Source organism: Ochotona princeps, chromosome 21 (assembly GCF_030435755.1).
Source record: "Ochotona princeps isolate mOchPri1 chromosome 21, mOchPri1.hap1, whole genome shotgun sequence".
NCBI lineage: Eukaryota > Metazoa > Chordata > Mammalia > Lagomorpha > Ochotonidae > Ochotona > Ochotona princeps.
Genome location: NC_080852.1, coordinates 41,628,271 through 41,654,156, shown reverse-complemented (window position 1 = coordinate 41,654,156; position 25,886 = coordinate 41,628,271). Strand labels below are relative to the sequence as shown.

General features: G+C 53.1%; 1 protein-coding gene across 3 annotated transcripts in view; it reads left to right on the top strand.

The window, feature by feature from the left end:
• The window catches only part of LOC101524153 (contactin-4), a 421,066-nt gene that overhangs the window by 282,507 nt on the left and 112,673 nt on the right, over positions 1-25,886 (top strand). For all 3 annotated transcript variants that reach the window (XM_004581271.2, XM_058678776.1, XM_058678775.1), the window contains exon 6: positions 14,040-14,135. In XM_004581271.2, coding sequence (XP_004581328.2) covers positions 14,040-14,135 — 96 coding nt within the window. The remainder of the gene's footprint in view (positions 1-14,039; positions 14,136-25,886) is intronic.

Genomic DNA, 25,886 nt, shown 5'->3' with positions numbered 1-25,886 from the left:
GGGAACGTTCTGCAGTGCTATCAGTGCCGGGAGTTCTCCTGACCTGTGGACTGATGCTCAATTCCAAGGAACACATCAAAGCAGGTGCAGGCCCCCACGATCCCTGGGCCCTCATGGACCCCCAATGAAGGTACCCCCACCCTGGGGTGCCCGAGCCCCAATGAAGGTGCCCCCCACCCTGGGGTGCCTGACCCCCAGTGATGGTACCCCCACACCCTGGGGTGCCTGACCCCCAGTGAAGGTACCCCCATACCCTGGGATGCCCAAGCCCCAGTGAAGGTGCCCCCACACCCTGGGGTGCCCGAGCCCCAGTGAAGGTACTTCCCATACCCTCAGATGCCCAACACCCAGTGAAGGTACTCCTCAGCCTGGGGTACCTGACCCCCAGTGAAGGTACCCCCACACCCTGGGGTGCCCGAGCCCCAGCGAATGTACTCCCCATGCCCTGGGGTGCCCAACCCCCGGCGCATGTCCTCCCCAGCCTGGGGTGCCTGACCCCTGGCGCATGTCCTCTGCAGCCTGGGGTGCCTGACCCCCGGCTCATGTCCTCCCCAGCCTGGGTCCACAGAACGGCCTGGCACTCAGAGGTTGCTGGCCAGCCGGGTCTTTGATGCCGTTGCTGGTGTCCCATATCCCACAAAAGCGGCCAGCAGTGCCCAAGCCCACGTGGGGCCACCCCCTTTTCTGTGCAGAGACACTCCCCTCTGCAGAACAGCCCCTGTGCTGTCTCCTTTGGGGCGGGAACTCCGGGCCAGCTCTGGTGCTGAATAGGTGACAAATGTCCCATTGTGCTTGTAGCAGCGTTTTTAGAGTGGCAAGTGAGTATAATGTTTAAAGATTTCACTGATTTGAAAGGCACAGTGACAGGGAGATGCAGAGCCACAGAAATGGGGATCTTCCATCCACTGAGAGAGAGAGAGAGAGAGAGAGAGAGAGAGAGAGAGAGAGAGAGAGATTGATTGATTGATTCTGGTTAACCCTCTTAATAACCAGTGGTCATGGCCACAGCAGGGCCAGACCAAATCCAGGAGCCAGGAATCCCATCTGGTGCCAGGGTACTTGGGCTGCCATCCTTGGCTCCTAGGGGCAGGAATTGAACCTGTGTCCTGATATACGATGTTGGGCTAGCAAGCAGCTGCTTAACTCGCTGGACCACAACACTGGCCCTGAAGTGGCCTTCTTTTGATTAAAAATTGTCTTACATTTGGAAAGGGCATGTGTGATCAGTGTGAAAATATAGTCCACATTATGTGAAATTTGTATTCTGTCTTGTTTTCCTGCGCGAATCTGGGATGGTTGGAGGGAGGGGCAAAGCGGTGTTCTCCCCGTATCTCCTTTCACAACACAGAAGGCCCGAGAGCCGCTACGCTTTGCTTTCTCCTTTCAAATTAAATCCAGGTGCATCTCGATTAGGTTACATGTTTGCTCTGAGCCAAAAAAAATGAGGACTGGAACAAGCTCCATCATCATTGAGCAAAATGAAGCTGTTCCCTTCCTTCATTGCAGTTCTTAAGAAAATGCGATTCTTGGGAGAGATCGCTCCAAGGATTGTTCCTGAAGGTTCCCTAAAAGCCAAAATAATGTAAAAAGTTGAAGCCTTCATCAGAACCGCTCACACGGACTCAGGTTTCTAAAAGTCAAGCAGGTAGAATTTTTTTGGCATCCGCAAGTCTAAAAATACCAGTTGATTTAATCCACTTTTCAATCTCCCTTTTAATTCTATCATATGGTTTATAATGTCATCTTATTTCTCTGAGGGAAAAAAATGAAAATGAAAAGCTGGATTCTAAAAATAAAAGCCATAGTTAATACACAGGCTAAATATACCCCCAAGTTTTCTCACTGCCACATTAATTCAATGAAATCTAATTTAGGCTGGCTCCACGGATCTGAATAAAGACGAATCCCTATTACCAGTCCATATTGTGCTTCAGCTTCTCGCTTTGAGACGTAGCAGGAGAAACGCTAATTACTGGGTCTTCCACGATCCTGTGTTTCTGGAAGCTTTCTTAGGGGAGAGTGCTTGGTGCCATCCTAGTCTAGTGCTTTGCTGCCAACATTGTCGCGCTGACCTCACCCCATTCCTCATGGTTCACTGGCTGCCGAACTCCTCACTCTGGCTCCACACTGCACTTCCTGGGGGAGCCTTTGGGTGCTCCCCGAGCTGTGTCTGAAAGCCAGCAGCAGCTCCACAGTCTACAGTGACAGGAAAAGTCACGTGAGAGTCCCTTTGCTGAAGAAGGTGTCCATGCAGTGTGAAATGCGTCTCTGAGCGGCCGTGCGGTTTTCAGCCTTTCACAACTTGACCACGCAACACTTTGCAAGCGTTCTCCTAGCAAAGAGATTCATCTGCAGAAAACAAGTTCAGATTCCATTGGGTTGAGAGTCTGCACTGGGACCTGCCCAGGGTCTGGGCAGACCCTCGGGGGCCGGCTGGCTGCCTGGCGTGTTCTTAGACCCTCAGGCGTCTGGGGACCTCCTGGCGTGCTTTTAGGGCCTCTTGGTCCTGGTGGTTGTGTGCCTTACACGGATATTGTCTCTTTTTTCCCCACAAAATTCTGTTTGTCTCCCATGTTTGTTACTGTTTTCCCTGCAGGACATGCAGTTTGCCTTGTGCCTGGCCATCCTGCAGCACTTTGTTTAGCCCTGCTGAAGCTCTTGCCACTGTGTGTTTGCACTCTGGAAACACTCCGTCCCTTCGCAGACCAGTCTTCTCTCTGCATTTAACTTTGCTTCTGAAGTTTCTCACCACTCTGCCAGGCATGCCCGGTCATCCTGGCCAAACAGAACGGTGTGGAGTGACCACAACACCCTATGCCAGGCCGTGTGGCCCGGGCACCTTGCTGGGCTTCCATGTTCATTCGCAGTGAATGAACCCCCTGCATGCTGCAGGGGTCCTCATGGCACCCTTTGGTTGCCAGCTCTCCCCACCTGCCAACGCACACTGGCCCTGGCACCTCCTTGCCTCCGACTCCCAGCATCTCTCCCTCATTCTTGCAGTGCCAGCCCAAGTGCTGTCTTGGCTTTGTGCATCTCAGACCCCTTTTCCTGTCTCCCCTGACCAAACCTGCCTCAACCTGCCTCCTTGAGCCTTCGCTGCAGGGTCTCTTGCCGCGACTTGCCGGGTCCCCGAGATGGAGCTGTGGGGCTGTGCCGTATCTGTTCTTTGTGTTCCCCAGCATCCTGCCCTGCTTCACCTCTGCTCTCAGGTCCTCTCCTGGCCGCACTCGGGGTGGGCTGCACCAGAGCATTCACCTTCTCCCTTCATGACCACGTCCCAAGACTCTCCCTGGGACACAGACAACTTCTGCAAGTGATGTGAGCCTGGGCTGATGTTGCTGATCATGTCTTGCTGCGTGGGCCTTTAACTGCACACAGGAGTACAGTTAAGCCCATGCCTTATCTGGACACCTTATTGTGTGCCTACCCATTACCCCGGATTCTGGCCCAGACGGGTAACATGCCTTCTGGGAAATGGCTTGATAAGTAGCCTGAAATATGAAAGTGATGAGAATATGAGCTGGAACTGCTATGGAATAAATACAGTTTTTGTGACCTTAAAGGTTAGCCTGGCTTTGCAATTTCTCTGGAGCATGGAAAATGTATCTGTTTTAGCCACTTCTATAATTTTTGGCTAAAGAAATTAAAAGATGTTTTATTAATATTATAGAGATATACTTTTAATCATTTGATTGTTTATGTGGTTGTAGAGTCTGTAGTTGTAGGGGGATTTAATATTTGAAAATTTGTCTTGGATCTTTATGTTTTTCCCTTGTATTTTTCCTGTTAAATGATGGACAAGTTGTGGAAATAGAAATGGAGTAGGAAATTGTGTGTGCCTTGGCCTTGGAGTCCTGGCTGTCACCTAGTGGCTACCACTGAAGAATGAACAATGGCTTGCTTTGAAGAAAATGATTATGCTTACAGAATTATCTTTTTAAAATTTTTTTTTAATTTTATTATAAAGTCAGATTTATAGAAAGGAGGAGACAGAAAGGAAGATATTCCTTCCATTTTTTTACCCTCCAAGTGACCGCAATGGGCGCAGCTGAGCCAATCTGAAGCCAGGAGCCTATTCCGGGTCTCCCACGCGGGTGCCGGGTCCCAAGGCTTTGGGCCGTCCTCGACTGCTGTCCCAGGCCACAAGCAGGGAGCTGGATGAGAAGCATAGAACCGACACCCATATGGGATCTGGGTGCATGCAAGGTGAGGACTTCAGCAGCTAGGCCACTGCTCCGGGCCCTACAGAATTATCTTTAAGAGCACCTGGTTGAGCGTGAAGTAAAAAATAAAACAACCAAACATCTGCATGGCCGCTTAATCCTGAAGTTAAAAATAGAACAACCAAATGTGTTTGCAGAGGCTTATGATGTGTCTGAGTAAATAAAAAGGACAGCTTCTTGAGCTGTTACAAGAGGGCACCAGGTAACAGTGTCCACGTCCCTTTTCGTCCCCCCACACACCCTTCTTGAGCTGTGCACTCGGCTGGAGCTGGCCTTCGCTACACTATTCTTCGGAGAGGTCACTCTGCAGGAGCATGACCTGAAGGGGTCAAGTGCATCACCTGTGCGGAAGGCGCTGAATATTCACGGTGCCCATCCCTCTGCCTGGTGCCCGTGGGCTTGCAGGGTGTTGCTGGTGTGCACAGAACGACCACAGTGCTGGAGCCACTGGCTTCGTGTGCAGGTGCCGTCGTGGCTGCCTGCCTAGGGCCATGCTTGGGGGGTGTGCTCTTCCTGGAGATTTCACTCTTGAACACGCCGGACACGAAGTTCTCCCACACTGTGGAGCGTCTGAGCGGGAAGCAGCACCATGTTGTGGGCTGGCATGAGGTTGTGGTCTTGGCAGCCCACCGGCTGGCATGAGGGCCACGGCCGTGGCAGCCGCATGGTGGTGACTGCTTTCCCTCAGGAGTCAATTGTTCCTCTCATGCTGGTCCTTACTTGGAAGTTTGTTGCTAATTTGGTCGGCGTGTGGTTTTATGGTGAAGATACTTGTTTATGTGTGTCCAGTGTGGCCCACGTATCTTCTAAGTGTCTAATGTAATCACTAGTATGCAGCACAACCTTGGGTTGCAGGTGACTTCAGTGCCCCGTGTGCCCTTGCTGGGGGGCGTGTCCCCCAGGCTGCAGAGATGCCCTCAGTGCCCCGTGTGCCCTTGCTGGGGGGCGTGTCCCCCAGGCCGCAGAGATGCCCTCAGTGCCCCGTGTGCCCTTGCTGGGGGGCGTGTCCCCCAGGCTGCAGAGGGAGTGGAAGGTGTCAAGGAGCATTCCCTCCTTAAAAGCTTGCGCACTCTCCTGTTGCCCTGTCCTGTTGCCCTGTCCCGTCGCCCTCTCCTGTTGCCCTCTCCTGTCGCCCTGTCCTGTTGCCCTCCCTGACCTGTTTGGAGTCACCCTGAAGACACCAGCTTACAATTGAGTCGTTTCTTTTCCCCTCTTGGGAACAGGCTTGTGTTGTGTCATTGCGACACGGAAGCCGGCGCCTGCAGTCCAGCAGGCTGGGATTGTGGTCGGGGTCCTAGCAGGTGGATTACTGGCCCTGAAAGAGAATCCCTGTCCATCTTCTGCAAGTGTTCCGGAGAGCAAGGCTGTGGCGTGGGCATTGCTGCAACCGACAGGTTTGCCATGCTGCCAACTCCTGTTCGGAAACACTGCAATGGGGATGCAGCCCCGCAGCAGGCTCTGAACAGTGAGGAATCAACATGGGGACCGTGTGTGTGTTTGATGACGGCTTGATTTTCAAAACTGTAATTAAATGAGATAAAAATATATGGTTGAATCTGCCCGGGCAGCTTTCATCCAGCATAAATAACAGCTGCTGCTCATCTGGGGCTTTCCTTTGTAGGCAGGGCGTTTCTCTGGACCGCTAGGAATTCTTAGCCACCATGTGTCTCATTCTACCACCATAGCCAAGGAAATGTGTTCTCAGGAAAGGGCCCTTGAAGAACCAATGATGACGGAAACCACCTCTTCCTCAAAACCGTGCTGTGAGGACACCTGTCCACGACTCGGCCTGGCTGGCCTTTCTAAGAGCCTGCACTCCCCATGTTATGAGTTCAGAACCACAGAGAGCAATGGCCTCCTCCACACGTGGGTGTCTGAGTGCTGCAGCGAGCAGCTTCTTCCGCAGCTGTTTGGGGAAATGGTGACTTTCCTTTGTAGAGTGTAGGGGACGTTTAACCCCACAGGAATCTACCCAGTGTCCGCTGCTAGTGAAAAGTCAGAAGCCATCACTGTTTCCTCGGGCAGCATAGCCACAGCCACCTGTGCTGAATATTAAGCACTGGAATATTCCATACAGTGTGCCTTACCCAGACGTATGTATCTGAAGGGTTAGCTGAGAGTAAGTGATCCAGTGGGAGTTTAGCCACGCCAGCATCACTGGGCTGGACTCCTGACTCAGGCCCTTGGAGACGTCAGGTGCTATGGCAAGTGGCTGGGTTTTTTCCACCCCCAAGGGAGCCCTGGCTTGAGTCACTGGCCCCCGTCTGTGGCCTGCCTTAGCCCTTGGTTGCTGCATGCGTTTGGGGAGTGAATCAGCAGTAGGAACTCCCTGTTTTTCTCTCTCTGCCTTTCAAATAATTGAATAATCTGAAAGCAATGACATGAAGCTCCTCCTGTGCAGCAGGTCTGCAGGCCCGTCCTGTGGTCAGCGAGCTGCGGTCTCGGCTTTGGTCCTGACCTGTGGTCGGCGGAGCTGTGGTCTCGGCTTTGGTCCTGACCTGTGGTCGGCGGAGCTGTGGTCTCGGCTTTGGTCCTGACCTGTGGCTCACAAGGCTGTGGTCTCGGCTTTGGTCCTGACCTGTGGTCAGCGGAGCTGTGGTCTCGGCTTTGGTCCTGACCTGTGGTCGGCGGAGCTGTGGTCTCGGCTTTGGTCCTGACCTGTGGCTCACGGAGCTGTGGTCTCGGCTTTGGTCCTGACCTGTGGCTCACGGAGCTGTGGTCTCGGCTTTGGTCCTGACCTGTGGCTCACGGAGCTGTGGTCTCGGCTTTGGTCCTGACCTGTGGCTCACGGAGCTGTGGTCTCGGCTTTGGTCCTGACCTGTGGCTCACGAGGCTGTGGTCTCGGCTTTGGTCCTGACCTGTGGCTCGCGGAGCTGTGGTCTTGGCTTTGGTCCTGACCTGTGGCTTGATGGAGCTATGGTCTCTTGGCTTTGGTCATGACCTGTGGTTGACAGAGCTGTGGTCTCTTGGCTTTGGTCATCACCTGTGGTTGATGGAGCTGTGGTTGATAGAGCTGTGGTCTCTTGGCTTTGGTCATGACCTGTGGTTGACAGAGGTATGGTCTCTTGGCTTTGGTCCTTACCTGAGGCCTGATGTCCCCATGTATTTCCTGGTAGCCTCCTAACCAGGCCTTACTCCACGTGTTTCTCAGGGGCTCTCCACCCAAGTTAACTGTGACAGGCATCTGAGCTGCCTTCAGGGTCACCTCTTGCTCAGATGATATGATGAATCATTCCTTGTTGATTTTGATTGTCAGCAGGGAGAAGACAAACCTGCCAAGATACAATTCGAACTGCAGGTTCCTGCTTCTATGTCAAAGCTCTAATGACCCTCAGCTTACCAGCTGCAGAAAACCCACAGGAGATGGAGCACTGAAGGTCCTTAACTGGCTGGCCATCTATGGTGACCCCTGTGGGCCCGGCACCAGGCCAGTATTATGTGCTAACTATGTCTCCATTTCAGTGCATCGCAGCTTGCATTTCTCTATGGGCGAGGGTGGATGGCTCCTGGGCTCCTGGGCTCCTGGGCTCCTGGTCCTGGGCTCCTGGGCTCCTGGGCTCCTGGACCGTGTATGCTCATCCCAGCTCTTCATGGTCTGCGACCTTGGCTGCTGATTTATCTCTAAAAACGGGCTTTGTTGGGCCCAGCACGGTAGCCTAGTGGCTAAAGTCCTCCCCTCGCACATGCCGGGATCCCATATGGGTGCCGGTTCTAATCCCAGCAGCCCTGCTTCCCATTCAGCTCCCTGCTTGTGGCCTGGGAAAGCAGTCGAGGATGGCCCAAGGTCTTGGGACCCTGCACCCATGTGGGAGACCCAGAAGAGACTCCTGGCTCCTGGCTTCGAATAAGCACAGCTCTGGGCATTGTGGCCACTTGGGAAGTGAATCAGCAGACGGAATATCTTTCTCTCTGACTCTCCTCTCTGTATATCTGATTTTCCAATAAAAATTTTTGAAAAATAAATACATCTTAAAGCTTTTGCTACCTATTGGATGATCAAACTGAAAACAATGAAATTAACGGCATCAAGGCACTGTCATGTACATCTCTCAATATTTCCTAATTGTAATGTAGGTAAATATGTGTGAGTTTCTGCTTCTGTTTGCCGAGTTTGGAGCTCAGGAAGGGTGTGTGGAGTCGGCGTTTTAGAAGAGATAGAGAAAAGGTGGACGGCTGTGTTTCAGGATCGTAATGGACAGGAAAGCATTTACGCCATGGTCAAGTGGGTGTTTCCTAGGATAACGCCGTCAGTCTCACCTTAAAGCAGGACATGCTCCATTCAGGACGTTCTCAATAGATGGCATTTATCAATCAGTAATACATTCCTACTAGCTTCCTCATTACTTTATCAGTAAAGGAGACAATGCATTGCAGAAGGAAAAACCTGAAGATCACAGACGAAAACCTTTAACATAGATTCCCACCACGGCCATGGGCGTGACGCCCCAGATCAGTCTAAAAGCATGCTTTACAATGTCGGTGCAAACATTCTTGTGCTCTTCCAGGCATATGGTCAAAGGGGGCGGCTGAGACAGTATGAATTGTTAAAGGCCCACTCGCCAAGACCTTATCAGCAACATCACTCCCAAGCTCATGTTGGTTTTCACAGGGGCAAACAGCAATGCCTTGATAGATTACAGAATTCCAAGCGGGGTGGTCAGGTGTCCATGCAAAGGGGGCGAGACTGCCTCAAGGTGGTTGGAGAGACATCCACCAGGCCCCGCCTTGCAGAGGAAGCGCCTCACGGCCTTGCCAGCAGGGGAGCGGTTCTCTTCACACCTTCGTGCCATCCACACCCACTGCATATATTAATATTCTTTCTAAAACTACGCTTGAAGATAAATAGATATGATCAGTTAATATGGTAATAATTTGTTATTTCTGCTTAAAATAGCAGATCTTTTTAAGGAAGCCCAGCTGCTGCTCATTTGTTTAATGAAAATGATATTTTGCACGTAAAAGCAGCAAAGGCTCTCGGTGTGTCTTAGAAAGATGCTTTCATGCAGAAAACTGTATGTGACCCTAGGATCATGTGTCTTAACTCTTGGGCACAGAAAAACCGTGGCCCTTGCAACCTGAGTCAATGTCTGGCTTGCCCAGTGCCGTTTGACTTGACTTGAGGAGAGGGTTATTCGATGTTTAATGGACATTTTTTGCTGTTGGAGGGTTGACTGGCCACTCCAGTCATGTTTGATCTTTGGGAAAGTTTGTGCTCTCAGCTTTTCCCTGGGAAGCCGTTTTCTGTGCTGGCCCGAGGCAGTAAGGGCGTGCGAGCATTCATTGGGTCCCAACTCTGGACTAGGAGGGAGCTTGAGAGCTTCCCAGGCTCCGTTCACCCTTCCAAAGCCCTGTGCATTGGGGATAATTGTGCTGGCATCAGAGAGCAGGGCATTGAGGTGGAGGGCCTGGAGGGCCTCATCCATGTCCTGCAGCCCACGAGCATGCCCAGGCGCAGACTCAAGCTCTCCCGACCTCAGGCTCCATGGCAAGCCTCCTGTTGGGAAATCTGGCATGGGGGAATTCGGCCATGCCACACTCACCAAGAGTCTTGCTTCTTCCCGAGTGTGAAGACGATGGGAAGTGCAGCTGTGTTCCACACGAGTTGAGATCTGTCAGCTTTGCACGCTGAAAGGTGCCGAGATCCACTAGTGCACGCACACGAAAGTGTGTCCCCGTGGTGAGACTCGGCTTTGAATGCACTCAGTGACAGTGGCTTGGCAGAGCTGCTCTCCAAAGAACTGTCTCTTTATAAATAGTGCAATCACCATCATGGAAATCATCTTCATAACCAGTGTATGGCTTGATCATTTTCCAAGTCGCTATCGATTTCCATATTGATTGAGATAACACAGGGAGCCAGTGTTGACAACCTCGTGTTGAGGCTACCGAGCGCGAATGAATAGAACCGAGTGTTATCCAAGTTCGGCAAACGTGAGTTGCTGTTTTTCTGTGCAGCGAGTCGGTGTTCTGTTTCTTCTTACTCCTTTTCCCTCTACTCCCTGTGGACCTTTTATCATGCTGCAATTGCTTTTATTATCTTATTGACCTTGCCTGGCCGTTTTAAAACCAACTTTTTATACCCTCCTCTGGGTGGTCTTATCCTGTGAGCGCCTCTGCTCTTCCTGTGCCTGCGCCGCGGCCTGGCCCTGAACAATGGCCTAAATGAATTACTATTCCTTATTTGCTGTTATTACTTCTCAAGAACAATACCTTAAACCCTCCTGTTGTTATTTTCTCTAGACTGCATCCAGGCATCCATTATCAACTGCGGTTTCCGTGGCTGTGAGCATTTGATAGTTTCCCCGGCCAGGGCTACCCAGACGCTCCCCGTTCCTGTCTGACTTACCTGTGGTCTGGATTCCAAATGCCTTCCTATATAAAGCTTTTTATTATTGACCACCTGGTATAGCTTTAACTGCTGAACCACTTCCTCCGTGCTCGCTGAATACTAGAGCCAACCAAGGCACTTCGGAACATCAATGGAAAGAGATGGAATTAAAAGATAAGTTTGAATTGGTGCAAAAAAATAATAAAATCATGTGTAGCTTTTTTTATATAATATGCATCTCATGGAATCCTGGAGAGCTTTTACATTCCAGTTCAGCTTTCACCAGGTCAGTGAGCTAACACGTGCAAGCCCTCCTGCATTTATTCCAGGCTGATGTTTAAATGGAGTGCAGGTGTGACAGCCCCAGAATAAAGGACACTTCTTTCCGTAGAAACACATGACACCTACCGCAAAACTGAGCCTTCCTTAGCGTCTGATGGTGGGGATGATTGTGTAAAATTCTGCTGGAAAAAAATCAGCTTTATTTACAAAGGTCTGCACGTCCCGTAATAATGAGCCATTAGCGGAGCTGGAAGAGCAAGCTGTCCCAAGAAACTGTGGGGCATGGGTACTAACTCCTCATGGCACATTGCTGTCGCACACTCAGCAGCTAACGGGAGCACCGCCCACGGGCTTGTCCCGCCCTGACCTGCTGCTGGGTCGAGTCGCCTCTGACCACTTCCACTTCCTCATCTTCATCCTTCGCACCTGCATTTAAAACCCCCGCCTCAAGTGCTGTGCCACAAAGGGAAGGGACCACTGTACCAACCCCTCACTTTGGGCATTGAACTGTGACTGTTTCTTGGATATTTTCTGAGTGTGTAATCCATTCAGACCAACTCTTTTGGTCTCCCAGGTGTCAAATATGCTGTTGCAATGCAATTTTCCACCTAGTTCTCTGCATCCCGGGAAGCTTGGAGTCTGGAGCTGCGTGGCACCACACAGTGGAATTAGACCCGAGTGGGTACACTGGTTCTGGCCACACCCTGCCCATGCGAGGATAGCCTTAATTCCTTAAAAATGGGGGATTCAAAGTCTGTTGGAATTCAAGGAGGTTGTGTAAGCCAAGCATTTGACACTTGATGTAATGTCAATACATTTCTCAGATGGGTGGCACCATTGTCTTGGTCCTGCTGACAGAGCATTTGGTGTTGTGTTCTGACCGTCTCTTATTGGCCACTGCTGATCAGTACCTTGGCATTGAGAGGCATTGCCAGTAAATACACAAGGAAATAGCGCTGGTGGAAAGGCCGTCAGGAGTGCACCAGTCATAGAACACCCAGCCACACTCAGTGCCTCGGCTGGGAGAGTGGTCGCTGTGCCAACAGTGAGATTCGGGGTAGCTGTGTCTGAGCAGACTTTGGGGACATGTCCTCTGTCCCAAAACACGTGCATGGTCCCATATGCTTTCCTTGGCATCTACCGCTGGTTCTGGGCTGGGTTTGCTGTCCCAGATCCTTGTGAGTAGCCCGGCTGGGTGTGGCTTGCCCCTGCGCTATGACGTCCCCCAGAGGACAGCACAGCACCTATTGAGCACTGGCCTCAACCACGGGGCGCCCTGCCTCATCTACATCTAGGTTATTGCACTCAAATCTGTGCATGGATTGTTTCAAAATAAATCACATTTTTTTTTATTTACTCTAAAAGCAAGACTTGTCTGGGATCAGCTCCACCAATAGTGGCTGGGATTTGTTTCCAATTTAGACCTCATCTTTCCGCTCACCATGCTGGGAGGATCTGCCACATGGAAACCATTTCAGCTGCTTATAAGAGATATTGCTCAATATCTTCTCAAATGTCAGGATCGTGGGATGGGCCACCGCAGCCCTAATCCTGTCGAGTGCACGAGTCCAGGAACCAGACAGGAAGAAGCCGGGCTCCGCGGCTGGAAGCCCAGCAAGGGGAAACCAGGGTCGGCGTTGCCCACAGAACAGTTGATCTGGTAGCACTTGATTTTTCGTTAGACTTTTGGAAATGGGATCCTGCATCTGTGTGACTCAACCTGCGCCAAAAAGACAATTCGGTGTCACGTTTGGAGGTGGTGGTTGGAAATGCTACTTTCATGGGAAGATTTAATCCCCTTTGATGACATCCCCGACCATGTCCTTAGAGAAGAAACACCAATCATGTCCTCAGATGCCCGGTGAATTACTGCAGCAAAGCTCACAGCCTGTGCTTCCTGGTGCTGAGCGTGTGTCCTTCATGTGCCCTCCACACGTCTGGCCCCTGGCGGCCTTTGGCTTGCTGTCATGGAGTGGGTGACGCCTGTCAGCCCTGCTTCCCCTGTGTCCTCAGCAGTCTGAGCTGGCAGTCGCAGGGCAGTCACGTGAACTTCCACACTATGTTAAGTGCTGAAAGCAATACTGTGTGTATTCAGTGGTTCCCATTTCAGCAGGATGCTGGTAGGCAAGATAATTCGGATGCCCTGGGTGTGTCTGGGTGCGTCTGTACACCAGGCCCAGGAGTGGAAGCACCCCACTGTGTGCCTGTCCTGTCTGTGCTGCTCCCCGCCCCCTGCCCTTGGCATCAACTGCGCATGTACTGTGCAGTCCAGGAAGCAAGCACCAGGCGAGCTGAGGGTCCCACGCGATGATGTCACACAGCACACCCTGGAGAGGCCAGAGTGGACATGGGGGCCAGTTGCTGGCTCTGGTGGGCGGAGTCAGATGCAGGTTACAGTTACCTCCAAGCTCAGTGTGAGTCCATTAAATCAGGTGTTTTAGACAGCAGAGAAATGAACTCTGAAAAAACTGCTTACTGAGAGGGCTGCATTTGGGAGGACAGAAGAAAAGTTTTTTTCTCAAACAGTAATGTGTCTGCAACTTTATCAGAGATGCTGCTTGCATAAACTCCGTTTGTGCCGGCAACGTCCGGCGTCCACACTCGGACTAAGCTCTGTGCTTTTATAAATGTCTTATCTCACTGGTCAGACCTGATTTTCTCAAAGGAATGAAAACTCATACACAGCGCCTGCCAGATATTTAAAAATGTCCAGGGAGAAATCATTCCATGCACGTATTTGTCCATGGAGCAGTCACGAGATGTGGGAGTGACACCCAATTCCAGGACTCCGGGGGGAAGCTAAGACCACTGCCCGAGGTACAGTGGCTTGAGATGCAAGGCTCAGAAAGCTGGGTGCACCTCCTGAGCCTGACCCTTCACCTCAGGACACCTTGGGAAGATCACTTGACCATTGTTAGGCCTCAGGCGGTCCACCTGCAGCTGCAGCGTCTCAGGGAATTTTCTGGAAGGTTGTGAATGTTTGTATGTTCTTTTCCATGTGGTAACCACTACAGAGCTACCGAAACGGATCAGAGATGAGCCACACGTTTGATTTCATTGTCACCCTGGGGAGGGGCTGGTGACTAGTCCACGCAGTGGACTGTGTGGCTGGATGCCTCCCACGCGAGGGGAGGGAGCGACACGCTGGTGCTCTCTGCTGACCTCAGCACTTCTGAGTTCAAACTTTCCTTTCCTTCTCCCCACAGACCTGGAGAGCTTCAGCACCAGGACCAGAAGCACCGTGTCAGTCCGCCAGGGCCAGGGGATGGTGCTGCTGTGTGGGCCGCCGCCCCACGCCGGAGGTACCGCTGCCCTGACCCGCTCCCTGAGCCCACTGCTGTCTGTCTTGTTGAGTGTCCGCTGGCTTGCACCCTGTGAGGGAGCGGCAGAGATTCCCAAAGCCCTTCTGGAACCCTTGTACGTGCCTCCCATCACTAGGAAAAGAGAACACCATGCTGTGGGGGTTACAGCCTGCTGCCCTTAGCCTGGCTCAAGGTCAGGGACACCCAGGTCACTCAGAGTCCTGCTCTGGGGAAGGCAGCATGACAGGAGCAGGCAGAGGCATGGTCAGTCCTGCTGCCCTGGGCATCTACAGAGGCCTCCCTGAGCCCTGACCCAGCAGTGGGCTTCCCCACTCCAACCTCTGTACCCCAGACTAGCAACCTGAGATTACAGTTGGGCCCATCACTCAGGAACACTGAGTCCATGGGCTTTAGGTGCCTGGCTCTGAGGCCAGCAGTTCCTACCAGCCGATTACAGGGTGCGAGCTCCCACAGTGCCCTTGCTGGCCTTCAGCTGGCAGCCAGAGAGGCTCACAGGAACCAGGGTGAGTCGGCTGGCTGAGCCGCTCTGTTATGAGTGACACAGCAGCGGGCAGGCAGAAGCTGAGTTCTGACAGTGGGCTGGGCTGGGCCTGAGCCGGACTCGGCCTGGGGGCTTGGGGCGTCACCCGCTGGTCATGCGCTGTGTTCCCGGGGCTCCCTGTCAGTCAGCATGCTTGGTGTTTTAGGTTCGGGATGGCCAGGTAGCTATACTCGGGGAGTTTAGTCTGAGTTTGGGTTGAGATCTGCTGTTTCGGTTACTGCCTCTTCCTCTGGCTTTTTGTCTGATTAAAAGAGAAACCTTTTTTGGGATTTGGCGAACACCTTTCTCATGATTGGAAGGTAGATTTACAGAGGAGAGTTGGAGAGGGAAGGAGCTCTTTGTGTGTGTGGCTTTTCCAGGCTGTGCAGTCCCTGGGAGGAGCCTCCTGGGCCCTGAGTGTACAGAGCCAGGATGTGGGGCCCAGCTTTGATGCTGACAATTCCTGCAGAGGGAGGGCATGAGTCACCCTTCCATCATGTCTGGGGAGCGCTGCATCATGGCCTGAGAGCTACTGTGCAGGACACTGTGGGGCCCCTCCCAGGGCTGTGGGGTACCAGCCCTTCTCAGGGTAACACAGAAACTATGGCAATTCATCTTTTTCCAAAAGCTTTCTGGGCAGCTGGAGTCCCAAGCCCCACCAGTCCCCTGTGCATGCGCAGACTTAGAGGGGACAACGTTTCCCAAATCCCACTGTGACACTGTAGATGCAAACACCAGAGCTGGTAGGAATCACTCCACCGAATGCTGCTGGTCTCTGGGCACTTTCACAGTAGAAACAAAAGCAGTCAGTGACCGGGATGTGCCTTTGCCCTCTGCCAGTGGCAGGGTCAGTGACACCAGGAAGTCATGGCCCTTCGCCCAGTTCCTGCTAAGTAGGGATGGAAGTGAGGTTCTCAGAGCATCTTCCTTCCAGTGGGCCCAAGGGACCATGTCATCCATGGTGCAGTCAGCGCAATTTCTCCTGCCCACCTGCTCGTTCTGTCACCGAGGCTCTCTGCTCGCTGGTGACCTACTGATGGGCAGTGGCAACCTTACCTGCAGGCCTGTGAGGAAGAAAGAGCCTCAGGCCCCACCAGGGCCCCCAGCAAATCAGGGCTGTGTGCACCCAAAGTGTGTGATGTCCAAGCCTCCTTTTATGCTCCCCACATCCCTCGTTGGGTGGGTGGCAGGAAGCAGCTGAGCCTGGGAGTGGCGTCTGCTCCACCCAAGGCCCAGCAGGAGTCACGGCTTGGAGGAGTTTAAAATGATGGAGGCTTACCTGCCGCTTTGCTCATCTCTGCAGTGAAGCATGAGGCAGACGGGCGAGTCCGACTTTTCTCACGTGTTGTTATTCGGGAAGTGTTTTGCATTGGGCTTCCCAGAGCATGAGAAAGTGGGGAGCTTCCTGAGTGTCAGATTCGGGCTTCTCAGCAGCAGACTTGGAATGACCGTGGCCTGGATGCCCCCCGTCTCATAGAAGGCGGAAAACAGTTAAGGTGCATGTGGTGTTCTGTGCTGAGGACTCCAGGGGCCTCCACTGGTCTCCTGAATCTGAACTCTGGCCCTGTCGATAGTTCTAGAAGCAGCCTACGGGATTCTGAGGTGCTGGACCCACAGAGGTGTGTGTCCCTGTTCGACAGCTATGGCGTTCTTGTCCCAGAAAAGCTTCTGGATCTTCAGCCTCCTCCCGAGTTCACGAGTCACCCCTGCTCAGAGCCCACAGTGGCTGTAAGGAGAGTGCCAGGGCCGCAGCCTCCCCGCAGGCGGCTATCCCTGCTGGGTCAGGAAAGGATGTCACCCACGGCCCAGCTGTAGCTGTCCTTGTAAGCACCACTTGCTTCCGTTTATGTAACCTCCCCATGCCCTGCTTCCTCAGACAACTGGTCTCGCTCATCGCCCATCTGTAGCTTCCAGCGTCAATGTCACCTTCAGGACCAGAACTACCCTGTTTCTTTCTCAGCCCAAACCGTGCTGACAGGTCACTGAGCCAGGGCTAATCTTGCTGTGCTGGAATTTAGCATCCGCTTGGCTCGGAATAATCTCTGAGACATGTGCATGCTGGGCAGGCTCGCAGTTCTGCCTGATGCGCGCTCCACACGGTCCCCCAGCTGGTTCTCTGTGTAACCAGGTGTTCAAATGTAACCTTGTCTGCACCAAATATGACTGTGTCCTTGTCGTGTGGACACCTGCTGATGGCTACCCTTGTGTCCCACATGCACACATATACACATGTATCCATCCCACCTCTAACCTGCAAGCATAACGCGCTATCCTGCAGATGATGGATGCTGTTGTTATCTCCCTGCTCCAGCTGCCGGGCCCTACCTGTGATAGCAGACCCCCTTGGATGTCACACCATGCATGGGACAACTGGTGGCCCTCCGCAGGATAGAGCCCGTCCACCAGGAGTCTGTTCCTCTCTTCCCTTCCACCACCTGCCTGGCTTAGTCTGCCTCACCGGCAGCCGCTCCCAGTCAAAGCGCCCAGACCTCACCCAGCGTCAAGCCAGCTTGGAGCCGTTCTGTGTCCTGCAGATGTGTGCAGTGTGCAGTGGGGCAAGACGACATCACAGATGTGATGGTAGCCAGACCTTCTGAACTGTCCCGATTGCACCTGTAAGCAGTGGGTGATTCTCATCTGCTTCAGCTTGAGAACAAAGTTACATCTCATGTGTGATTCTGGATTTATATTCATGTAATAGCTTGTAAGTAGGCAAGTGCTTTTCAGACTTGTGCCCGGAGAGGTTCCTGCGGGACTCGTGTCTGGAATGAATGTCAACTGCCCTGACATTGTGGCTTTCTTATGAGTTAGCCATTCTTCTAACATTGGAGATTGTTGTTAAGGATTCATAGCAGTGGGGGCAAACTCTCCCACAAGCTTCTGGGAAGCCAAGCCCTGGGTCACTGTCCATGTTAGCATTCTCCATTTGGTGTGTCCCGCCAGTACCTGGGTTCCATGTCATTTCCTTAGAAGAAGCAAAGCTTCTGGGGGCTGAGTTATAGATCTAATATGGAATGAGTCAGGGAAGAAGGTTGCCTGGGCTGTGTTTTGTGCGAACGTGAGCTTGTGAGTACTTGGGAAGCAGTGGTTTGGCATTTATGGAAGGCTGAGAGGATTCCTCTGTGTCCTGCTGTGGTTTGCTCTGGTGCTGGAGCAGCAACAAGGTGGAATGAGCACCTGGCAGGGAAGGAAGGCCTGGCACTGCTCAGGGTGTGTGTGAGATACAGTGAAGGAAGGCCTGGCACTGCTCAGGGTGTGTGTGAGATACAGTGAAGGAAGGCCTGGCACTGCTCAGGGTGTGTGTGAGATACAGTGAAGGAAGGCCTGGCACTGCTCAGGGTGTGTGTGAGATACAGTGAAGGAAGGCCTGGCACTGCTCAGGGTGTGTGTGAGATACAGTGAAGGAAGGCCTGGCACTGCTCAGGCGTGAGAGAAGGGAGGTGTTGAGTGCACGTGTGCAAAGCAGACCCAGTCTGCTGTTGTTTGGGGCTACTTGCACTATTGCTATGCTACCCAGGAATTCCGGGTACCCATGGTTCTGTTCAGCAGAAGGGACAGCAAGGGCCTCTGCACCAGCTCTGGGAGGAAGGGCATGGTCCCAGGCTGCCAACCCCGAAAGGGACCCCTCCTCGCAACCCCTGAGAACTACAGCTGAACTGGGAGCCAGGACCTGTCATTCAGAGCCCTGCACCAGCCCCACTGAGGCACAGGCTGACTAGACCTAATGGTGATCTGGGCTCAGGCACAGGCCCGCGGTCCCCAGGGAGAAAACCAAGATGGGCCTGGTGGCCAAACAGCAGCATGTGAAGAGGGTGTCAGTGTGCAGGGACACTAAGTGCCAGTAGGAATGTGTGACATCAGTCAGGGTGACGTGCGCCCAGCTGCGTGTCGGCTGTCCCAGGGTGAGAGTGACCACAGGGCGACGTGCGCCCGGCTCTGTGTCGGCTGTCCCAGGGTGAGAGTGACCACAGGGCGACATGCGCCCAGCTGCGTGTCGGCTGTCCCAAGCTTAGTGAGACCAGCGTTTGTTGCGATCGCTCACAGACCAGACCCCTGTGTCATGCAATTCCCTGCTGTATGCATACATTGTCTGTCATATGTATATATACATTAGATTTTATTTCTTCAAGATTTATTTATGTTTATTGAGAAGTCCGATATTCAGAAAAGAGGAGAAACAGAGAGAAAGATCTTACGTCTGCTGTTTCACTCCCAAGCGGCCACAGCGGCCAGAGCTGTTCCTATCTGAAATGAGGAGCCAGGAACTTCTTGGTCTCCCACATGGGTGCAGGGTCCCAAAGAGACTGCTTTCCCAGGCCACAAGCAGGGAGCTGGATGGGAAGTGGGGCCACTGGGGTTAGACCCGGTGCCTATATGGGAACCTGGTGTGTGCAAGGCTAGGATTTCAGCCACTAGGCTAGCACGCCAGGGCCTGTACATTGTATTTTGTCTAATGCATATGTTGGCATATATATATATATATGGCATATATATATATATATATATGAAAACTTGCCTAGTTCAGTTCTCAAACCTCTTAGAAGAATAAAAACAAAGAAAACTCTGCATTCAGAGAGTGAAATTCACAGTGACAGAGAGGGATAGACACGTGTCTCAGTGGCAGCCCCGGATTCTGTGCCGCATCAGGAGCCTTTCCGAAGGAACAGCTTCATTCAGTGGCAATCGAGGACAAGCAACTTGTGCAAGAAGCTTCTTTTAATCAGTTGAGGTGCTTTGAGTTCATCATGTTCACTAACAGTGTTGACATTTTTCAAGTGAACCGAATACGTGAGCGATGTGCCAGTTGTAGTCAGCAGTTGTGCGCACGCCTGCGGGAAATGTCACACCTCCAGTCGCCGGGCTGATGGCGACATTATTCGTGATGTCTCGTCAATGCCAGCTGCTAGCTAAATGGTGGGCACTGTGGTGCTGTGCCCAGAGGATGGCTCCTGCTCCCTCCGGCTGCAGCCACTCTGACACGTGCTCACCAGCTCCACTGTCAGAACCAGCCCCTGGCACAGAGGGAGCCAGGGCCAGGCTCTGCAGGCATGCCAGAGCCCAGGAGGCGGCACAGCTGGACAGGAGCTGTAGGTGCTCTGTGGTGTTCAGCTGCGCCTGCCGAGCCTGACTTTGTGCGGAGGCTGGAATTTACACGCTTCCTTCTCTCCATCTAGCCCCCATGCAGGGAACCCTGGAAATGCCAAGGTGCCCTGGCTATGCGTGCTCTCATCATTTCGCACACCTGGGTTTTTGCCTTTTGCAAAGATTAACAGGATTTGAACAACAAAACGCGTCTGACTTTAGAACCGCGCTTCTTCCATCCGTGCTCTCCACCTCCTACAGAGAGACAGGGCCGATGTCCCGTGAGGGACTACAGAGCACACCCATCACTCCTCCCCGGCTGCCTGCACCCCCTGCCTTGTGGGCTGTGCCCTATGTCTGCAAGGCAGCTCTCCTACATGCATGGCTTCAGTGGACGGGACAGACCGTGATCCCTGATTGGGTTCCGGTGGAGGATGCACGTTAGGACCCCAAGCTTGAAGAGCTGCTGGTTTTAAACAGGCCAAGCTCCCCCTGTGGTTCAGTGCCTCCACATGTCCATGACAGCTAGGGCTGAGCCCAGGAGTTGGGGACTCAGTGAGTAGCGGGAGCTTGATTCCTTTGGCCATCACTGCTGCTTCCCAGGGTCTCCACTGGCAGAAAACCGGAGCTGGGAGCAGGACCCAGGCACTCTGATGTGAGCGGAAGGGACTGTGACCTGGAGCCTGCACGCCTACTCCCTGGACTGCAATTGGGAATTAAAAATATGGGATTGGCAACATCCCTGAGGTAGCAGGCTGCAGAATAGGTCCTGCAGATATAAGGTGAGCAATGAAGTGGCCCCTCCTTCCGTGCAGCCTGCAGGAGCTCTGGATGGCAGGGGAGCAGTCCCTGAGAAGGTGGTGTGTGCCCTCAGGTGGGGTGAGGGCCAGATACAGGGTCCAGTGCACCACCGCGGGAGGAGGGGTGTTGGGAGAAGTGGCTATGGGGCTTAGGGTCTATCCTGGTGACTCCAGAAAGCAGAAGGGTTGGGAAGAGGGGTGCTGAACATTCTCTCAGGACACAAACAGCACAAGGCGAATTCATGTGGAAGGCTGGCACCCCTGTCCTGCACTCAGCCCACGAAGGGCGACTCTGTGCAGCTGAGGCCGGAGTTGACAGCGGCTGCTCCCACTCAGGCAGAGGCTCCTCCCACTCAGGCAGAGGCTCCTCCCACTCAGGCAGAGGCTCAGAGGGTCAGCAGACACCTGCAGGGAAAAGACTGAACCTGGAGCAAACTGTGAGGAGAGCAGGGGAGGGCAGGGAGAGCAGGGGAGGGCAGGGAGAGCAAGGCAGGGCCAGGGAGAGCAGGGGAGGGCAGGGGAGAGCAGGGGAGGGCCAGGGAGAGCAGGGGAGGGCAGGGGAGGGCAAGGGAGGGCAGGGAGAGCAGGGGAGGGCAGGGGGAGGCAGGGAGAGCAGGGGAGGGCCAGGGAGAGCAGGGGAGAGCAGGGGAGGGCAGGGGGAGGCAGGGAGAGCAGGGGAGGGCAGGGGGAGGCAGGGAGAGCAGGGGAGGGCAGGGATAGCAAGGCAGGGCCAGGGAGAGCAGGGGAGGGCAGGGGAGAGCAGGGGAGGACAGGGGGAGGCAGGGAGAGCAGGGGAGGGCAGGGGAGAGCAGGGGAGGGCAGGGGAGGGCAGGGGAGCACCAGGTAGAGCTGTTCCTGTGATAAACACAACCAACCAGGAATGTTTACAAGGAGCACAAGGAGCTTCATGAATATGGAAATGGGGAGCCACGTTCCAGTTCAGAGGTGAACTGTGTAATTGATAAAGCCCCGTGGTCAGCTACTTTATATTTAACATCGTGACCAACTCCTCATCGTGAAAAGTCGTACTGTGCTTCCTCACCTTGGGGAAGAAGTGAAGTATTCAGAGGAAATTAAGATCTAAATAGAATTACAAATAGGATGTGGTTCATGTCACCAGGGAGGTAGGGAAAGATGAGCAGGGAGGTGTCGTGGGTAAATGCAGAGGGTCGTGGTAGCAGTAAGAGCAGAGAGGTGCCGCTCCCTGGATCGAAGCCGGCATCCTCCAGCTGAGCTAGCGATCTGTGTGATCTGGCCACGATACGATGGCATTAACACCTCCCAAAAATAGAGTATAAAATGAAATTGGCAAGCATAGAGTTATTAGTTTCAGATAAAGTGTTATTCAAATATAAAATGCTAAATGGGACAGATGTGATATTTTTCATTAAAACACATGGAACACGGTGTAGTTGTTCCACTTTATTTTAAAGCCCACAGAACCTAATGACATTATATTTAAAGTTAAACATTTGGGAAAGGAGACATTTCTAAAGTACATTTGTTATTTAATAACATTAATGTTAAGGCACGGGGCAACAGTTCAGGCTGATGGTTGAGATAGCCACAATCAAGTCAGAGTGCCTGGGTTCTGTGCCCTGCTCAGCCCCTGGCCTCAGCTTGCTGCTGGTGTCCACTCAGGGGGCAGGAGTGATGGCTCGAACCTCCAGATCCCTGCCACCCGTGTGGGCTTCAGTGGAGTCCCTGAGCCCAGCCCCACCCAGGCGCACCTCCATGGGGTCCCTTAGCCCAGCCCCACCCATGCGGACCTCCATGGGGTCCCTGAGCCCAGCCCCACCCATGCGGACCTCCATGGGGTCCCTGAGCCCAGCCCCACCCATGTGGGCCTCCATGGGGTCCCTGAGCCCAGCCCCACTCATGTGGGCCTCCATGGGGTCCCTGAGCCCAGCCCCACCCAGGCGCACCTCCATGGAGTCCCTGAGCCCAGCCCCACCCATGTGGGCCTCCATGGGGTCCCTGAGCCCAGCCCCACCCAGGCGCACCTCCATGGAGTCCCTGAGCCCAGCCCCACCCATGTGGGCCTCCATGGGGTCCCTGAGCCCAGCCCCACCCAGGCGCACCTCCATGGAGTCCCTGAGCCCAGCCCCACCTAGGAGGGCCTCCATGGGGTCCCTGAGCCCAGCCCCACCGCTCCCATTTGGAGTGCACCACTAGATTGACTTGTTCTCTCTCTCCTCTCTCCGACTCTACATCTCCAAGTAATTAAAATTCCAAAACACAGCAAGAATTTGAATTAAGATTGATATGGTATTGTGAATAGTCAGAGCTTTATGTGATTTTCTTTTATAGAGCTCCCTGTAATGTTTTTTTAGGTTTTATTTTATTATTGGAAAGACAGATATACAGAGAAGGAGATCCAAAGAGAAAGAACTGTCTGTCCACTGGTTCACTCCCCACTGGCCGCAATGGTTGGAGTTGAGCCAATCCAAAGCCAGCAGCCAGGAGCTTCTTCCAGCTCTCCCACGTGGGTACAGGGTCCTAGGGCCCCAGGATGTCCTTAACTGCTTTCCCAGGCCACAGGCAGGGACACGAACCAGTACCCATATGGGATCCAAGTGCTTGCAAGGCGAAGACATTAGCAACGAGGCTACTGTGCTGGGCCTCCCTGTAACTCTTAATTGGTGACATGGATGGGTCCACAGGGTTGCGCCATGATTTCTACTTGTGAGATTTGTGTAATAGAACATTTGCTTAGCAGAAATGGAGCACGGGAAGCTGAGGGGTGGCTTTGGTGGTCTGCGAGGTGGCTTCCCAGTTGGCTTGTACAGGTTCTGTTCTCGTCCTGGCCTTTGTGGGGGATGTTTGCATCATGAGCAGGAGGGTCCACAGTGCATGGATGCGGTGGTCTCCTGCCCACATAGCACTTACATTGCTGGAGAATCACTGTGGATACTCAAGATGAAATGGCTGACCTTGATGCATAGCCTTGAGATGGGTTTCGCTCAAAATGCCAGGGTTGGCAGCAATCCGCTCAGCTGCTTGCCGCTGCCCTGCCTTCCCTGGCTGGCCTTGCTGTGCTTTGGGGCCGTTGTGCCTTGCTGTGCATGGAATCTGTGCCCGCTGATGCCCAGGGAATGAGGAGAACACACACGCCAGCCCGCGCGGCCAGATGGGGGGTTGCTCACGGGGTATGCCTTGTGCAGAGAGGACAAAGTTTGCTTTCAGGTGAGGAAACTTTAAATTTGAGTTGACATCACTTCCATTTTCATTCCGTTACTTATGTGGACTGGGGAAATGTGTCATGAAGCCAGCCAGTGGCATGCAGAGAGGGGGAGCCAGCAGTCCACAGCCTGTACAGGCTGTCAACTGAAATAAGATGCCTGGGTTTATAGCAGGCTGTGCCCCGGAGTTGCCTTCCGCAAGCACAATGCACTTTTTATCGTTTCTGCAAAATTGCACGGTGTGCCCGACAGCCACCTTTAACCGAGAAAAATGCTGTCAGCCTACGTTATCTCCTGCACGGCACGCCAAGCGGCGTGTGGGCAGCGAGTCGCGAGCTGAATTTAGCGCTGAGCTGCAGGGTGTGCAGCGGGGGCTGGGTGCTGGGTCTCTGGCCTCCAGCAGCTGCGTTCCAGAACTTGCATGGAGGTGTCTGACTGTCACTGGAGCACCCTGAGGGATCTCTCCACTGTGACTCCAGTGGAAAACCAGCAGGTCTGTAGTGGACAGAACCAAGGAGTTGCAGTGGGTCCTCTGAGGTTGCTAGCTTCACAAAATTCCTGGTTGCTGTGCACCCGTGTCTGCACAATGATGACTATGAGCGGTCAAGGCCCTGTGGTCAGCAGCAGCTGCCTCCACTGTCCTCCCCTCCAGGGGGCCAGGACTCGGTGCAGGCACACTGTGTGCAGGACACACTGCCTTCCTAGGCCACGGCCGTCTGTCCTCCCCTCGAGGGGACTCGGTGCAGGCACACTGTGTGCAGGACACACTGCCTTCCTAGGCCACAGCCGTCTGTCCTCCCCTCGAGGGAGACAGAGGAGAGAATCTTTGCTGGTCCCCATCCTACCTGCTTCCCACTGGAAATGCCTTATGAGGTCAGTTTTGCAGCAAATGTTTTGTCAAGCACCATTTTAAACTGTTGTAGAATTGTATGAATTATGAATTATGTGCTACTATAGGTTTTTAATGAAAAAATAAGTTTGTTTTGGTATAAGAACATTGTGTAATCCGTGCATTTATTTTCATCAGTTTCTTGCTACAATAAGAGAACAGATTGTGTGTGCTAGGGAAGCTTTAATGAGTTGGTGACTGTTTCCAAATGTCGTCTAGCAGAACACGGCATCGCGCCGTGTGGGTGATGCTTAGGGTCGTGCCTGTTTTCATGCTGAGTTCTGGTCTTTCCTTTAGGTGAACTCTTTATTGGGAGAAGTAGTAGGCCTTTGACTACAACGTAGCTTAAAACATGTTATCTCAAAAAAGCATACTATTAATATTCAGTGGGATGTTATTAATATCTTGCTAGTTATACTAATACAGTATATAGAGATATATAGAGCACAAATACCTAAACCTCAAAATTGAGGGTCTGTGTAATACACCTAAATAATGCAGATGAGTGATCATCCATTATTTTGTTAAATCTTGTTTGTTAATGTTTATTTGGTTCTATTTCGATCTGTGATAAATGCAAGAGACTTTGTAAAATGTGGAAATAATAGAATTTGAGATGTTTACTTGGTTTCCCAAAAGTTGATCAGTCTATAATACAATGCTACCTATGTCCCATGAACGTTTCGAGGATGCCATAGGTGCATGTATTTCAAAGCACGTTTTAAACCATAACACACAGGTTCTAAATCCACTGTAAGTGAATGAAGGAAGTGACTCAGGTGTGCTCGGGACGCAGAGCCTGTGTCTGCACGTGCACCTGTGCCTGGGGATTTGGGGCAGTCCGTGTCTCCCCGCAGGTGTGCACGCCAGGCCCACCGCCTCGCAAGGCGGACACAGGGAGGCTGAAGCTGAGTCCTCTGCCCTCCTCAGGAGGCTGGTTCTTCTCAGGCCGGGTCTGCTCTTGCTGCCCTGTGGGTCATGGGAATTGTCTGGAGGCTCCGCTCATCACCATTTGTATGGCCAGCTGCGTCCCCGTCTCAGGTCACCTGTTGGAGCCAACGACTGCTGGCTGTCAGCTAGAGTGCAGAGGCTTGCTTTATGCTAAAACCCATGGTCAGAGAGGAGTAGGGCCCTGGTTGGGGGTGGCGGGGCAGGGCCCTGGTTGGGGGTGGCGGGGCAGGGCCATGGTTGGGGGTGGCGGGGCAGGGCCCTGGTTGGGGGTGGCGGGGCAGGGCCCTGGTTGGGGGGTGGCGGGGC